General features: G+C 49.8%; 1 protein-coding gene across 1 annotated transcript; it reads right to left on the bottom strand.

Moving 5' to 3' along the window:
- Positions 1-1,414: 1,414 nt before the first annotated feature.
- LOC103677306 (olfactory receptor 13H1-like) lies at positions 1,415-2,452 on the bottom strand. Its single transcript, XM_008706577.2, has one exon. It carries the CDS (start codon positions 2,450-2,452, stop codon positions 1,415-1,417), a length of 1,038 nt encoding a protein of 345 aa, XP_008704799.2.
- Between the last annotated feature and the right edge of the window lie 1,144 nt (positions 2,453-3,596).

Consider the following 3,596-nt stretch of genomic DNA (forward strand, 5'->3'; position numbering starts at 1 on the left):
TACAAAGAACTTCTCAAACTCAATATGTGAGAAACAAATAAATCATAAAATGGGCAGAAGATGTGAACAGACACTTTACCAATGAGGACATACAAACGGCTAACAGACACATGAAAAAATGATCAAATATATTAGCCATCAGGGAAATTCAAATCAAAACCACACTAAGATACACCTTACGCCAGTTAGAATGGCAAAAATTGACAAGGCAAGAGACAACAATTGTTGGAGAGGATGTGGAGAAAGGGGATCCCTCCTACATTGTTGGTGGAAATGCAAGTTGGTACAGCCACTCTGGAAAACAGTGTGGAGGTCCCTTAAAAAGTTAAAAATTGAGCTACCGTATGATCCAGCAATTGCTGCCCGCCACTCATCCCTGCGGGACTCGGAGCATGTGCAGAGCAGAAGCAAACACGAAACGTCGGCCCTACGACTTTAGCCAAGAGTCCTGATGTTCTCTGTCCCTGACCCAGAAGCCCCGTGTCTCCTCCAGCATCTATTCAATACACGAGGTGCGAAGTAGGTACGATCCAGACCTTTCGCAGCGCTGGGCAGAAAGACACGGCTCAGGCGGGAATGTCCAGCTGGTTAGGGGTCCCTGAGAGCGCAGCCCCGCGACTCTGCGACATGCGCACGGGGTGCAGTTCCCTGCAGGAGCTCCCGAGGCAGCGGAAGCCGCTAGACACAGCTCTGGCTGGGGGCTGCCACCACGTCCCAAACCAGTGACAAGAGTCGTCCACGTCCAACTGTCCCTCCTCCCCTTCAGCCATCGAGAATATCTGGGACAGTATCCTTAGTGTCCACATCTCACACACACACTCGTTCACCCTCACACACACTCGTTCACACTCACATGAACACAAACACATTCACACACTCATTCACACTGACACTCGTTCACGCTCACACACAAGCACTGAGAATTGGCTCTTGCTTAGCTTCCTCAGGGGAAATACTTTTTTAAAATAGGAGTTCTTGCTTCATTCTCCTTCTTCTCCCACCGATCTTCCTACTTCTCAAGTTCCATAGATGAGAGAAACCATATGAGAGACTGTGGACTCTGAGAAACAAATGGAGGGCGTCAGAGGGGTGGGGGTGGGGGAATGGGATAGGCTGGTGATGGGTAGTAAAGAGGGCACGTACTGCATGGTGCACTGGGTGTTATACGCAACTAATAAATCATGGAACTTTACATCAAAAACCAGGGAAGTAATGTATGATGACTAACATAATAAAAAAAGTATTATAAAAAAAATAGTTCCTGTGTGTGTGTGTGCCTGTGTGTACATGTGTCTGTGTGTGCATATGTGTGTAATACATCCTCCGTTGAATGGCTGCAAAGAACTCACAGTTTACAGCCCAGAGCACACCCTCCAGAATATCAGCTTGTTTCCTCCCTCCTTGGCCGCACACCTTAGACCTCAGCCTTTCTCCGTAGGAGCCTCCTGAGGGCGCCTTTCATGTCCTTGTTCCGCAGGCTGTAGATGAGGGGGTTCATCATGGGGGTGAGGACGCCGTACGATATGGAGATGATCTTGTCTCGGTCGCGGATGATCTTGTCCTGAGGCATCATGTACATGGCGATGGCCGAGCCATAGAACAGCACCACCACCGTGAGGTGAGACCCACACGTGGAAAAGGCCTTGCCGTGGCCCTCCGTGGACTGCATCCGCAGCACGGCCACCAGGATCCTTCCATAGGAGGCCACGATGAAGGCAAAGGGAGCCAGCAGGGTCAGGGCACTGGTGCACACCATGAGCAACTCATAGAACTGCAGGTCAGAGCAGGCCAGCTTGAGCAGGGCCAGGAGCTCACACGAGAAGTGATTGATGACCTGGCGGCCGCAGAACTCCAAGGGCATAGTCAGCACGGGGACCACGGTCAACAGGAACGGTGCCGTCCATGAGGTCCCGGCCAGCAGGCTGCACAGCTGGGGCCCCATGTGCACAGGGTAGCGCAGGGGGTCCACGATGGCCACACAGCGATCGTAGGCCATGGCGGCCAGCAGGAGACACTCCACGACACCCAGATAGAGTCCCACGACCATCTGGGCCAAGCAATGTCCTAGCGAGATGACAGGAACGCTCACCAAGCAGTTGACAAGCATCTGGGGCACGCTGGCTGTGGTGTAGCACACGTCCAGGAAGGACAGGTTGCTGAGGAAGAAGTACATGGGCGTGTGGAGCCGGCGATCGTAGCAGATCAGGAGCAGGATGAGGCCGTTCCCCAAAAGGGTGATGGTGTAGGACAGGAGGAGCAGGCAGAAGAAGGCGGTCTGAGCCCGTGGGTACTGGGAGAGCCCGAGCAGGACGAAGAAGATCTCTGTGCTGTTCTGGCTGTCCACGCCCCTTCCAAAACTCCCGCTGGGTGGGAAATGGGGGATCATCTTGGGAGGTGGTTTGGAACCTGGCGGCTTCCTACAAATAAGGTTGGGCTCTTTCAAGCCATTCATGTGTTCCTGGGCACTGCGGTGACCCCTTCACCCCTGCATTGCTCTGGCCCCTGCTGAAGAATGTCTGCTTAATACATTCCACCATGCACAGGCACTCACAGACCCATCCAATGATATAGCCATTGATCTGTGGACTGGTGGATCGTGGAAGGGATTGGGTCGTTCCTTCACTGATTCTATTACATATTGGTTAGTGGGTGCATTCATTCATTCATTCATTTATAACCGAGTCATTGACCCACGAAACCACTTATGGATGGATTCACTTGTTTCTTTAATGCATTTATTCATTCATCCAACAAGCACCTCTGAGCAGCTTCTAACTCGTCCAGACTCGATCCCAGGCAATGAAATTACAGTGAGGAACGAAAAAACAACAACAACAAAAAAAGCCTGAGCTGAAGGACTTGATAGACTAAAGACAAATTTGAAAAGTCACACTAGTGTGGTAAGTGCTAAGACTTTGCTCTGTTCCCACCGTGCTCCCTTCCCTGAAAAACTGTTTCTGCACGTGTCCTTTCCCAAGGTCTGCCACTTCTAGGAGTTTATCCTGCCCACAGATCACATGTGCAAACTGAGGTCCATAGGATTAGTTTCAAACAGACTTTTAAATTTTTTAAAAAGTTTATTCATTCATTTATTTAAGTCATCTCTACACCCACCCCGAGATCAAGAGTCTCACGCTTTTCCAACTGAGCCAGGCATGCGCCCCTCAGATTCATGTTTAAAAACATAAATGCTAGGCTGCATTGCAGAAGATGGAAAACTATCTCAATATGGAGAAGTATGGGACAGGGTAAAGCAATTGTGGCCCATGCATGACAAGAACACTGTGCAGAAGTGAGAAGAATAAGGAAACGATGTATACTGATATACTGATAGATAGATAGACAGACAGACAGACAGATTTCCTCAACTAGAAGTGTGGAAGTGAGTGTGGTGGAGGCAGTAATTACATGGGAACACTCGGGTATGTGTCAGCGAAAGAGAGAACAGTAGCTACCTTTTTTTTTAATGAAGAAGAAAATACGTTATATACCTTTATCTCCTCCGTTGACCTGACACCCAACGTGAACTGTCATTTGAAGATGAGAGAGGACGTGTCGGAAACCAGGACGAAGGAGCATGGTTAGGAGCACGGTTA

This window comes from Ursus maritimus, unplaced genomic scaffold, assembly GCF_017311325.1.
Source record: "Ursus maritimus isolate PB19 unplaced genomic scaffold, ASM1731132v1 scaffold_19, whole genome shotgun sequence".
NCBI lineage: Eukaryota > Metazoa > Chordata > Mammalia > Carnivora > Ursidae > Ursus > Ursus maritimus.

Coding starts and splice junctions, on each gene's coding strand:
- LOC103677306 (XM_008706577.2), bottom strand. CDS start 2,452: ATGAATGGCTTGAAAGAGCCCAACCTTATTTGTAGGAAGCCGCCAGGT.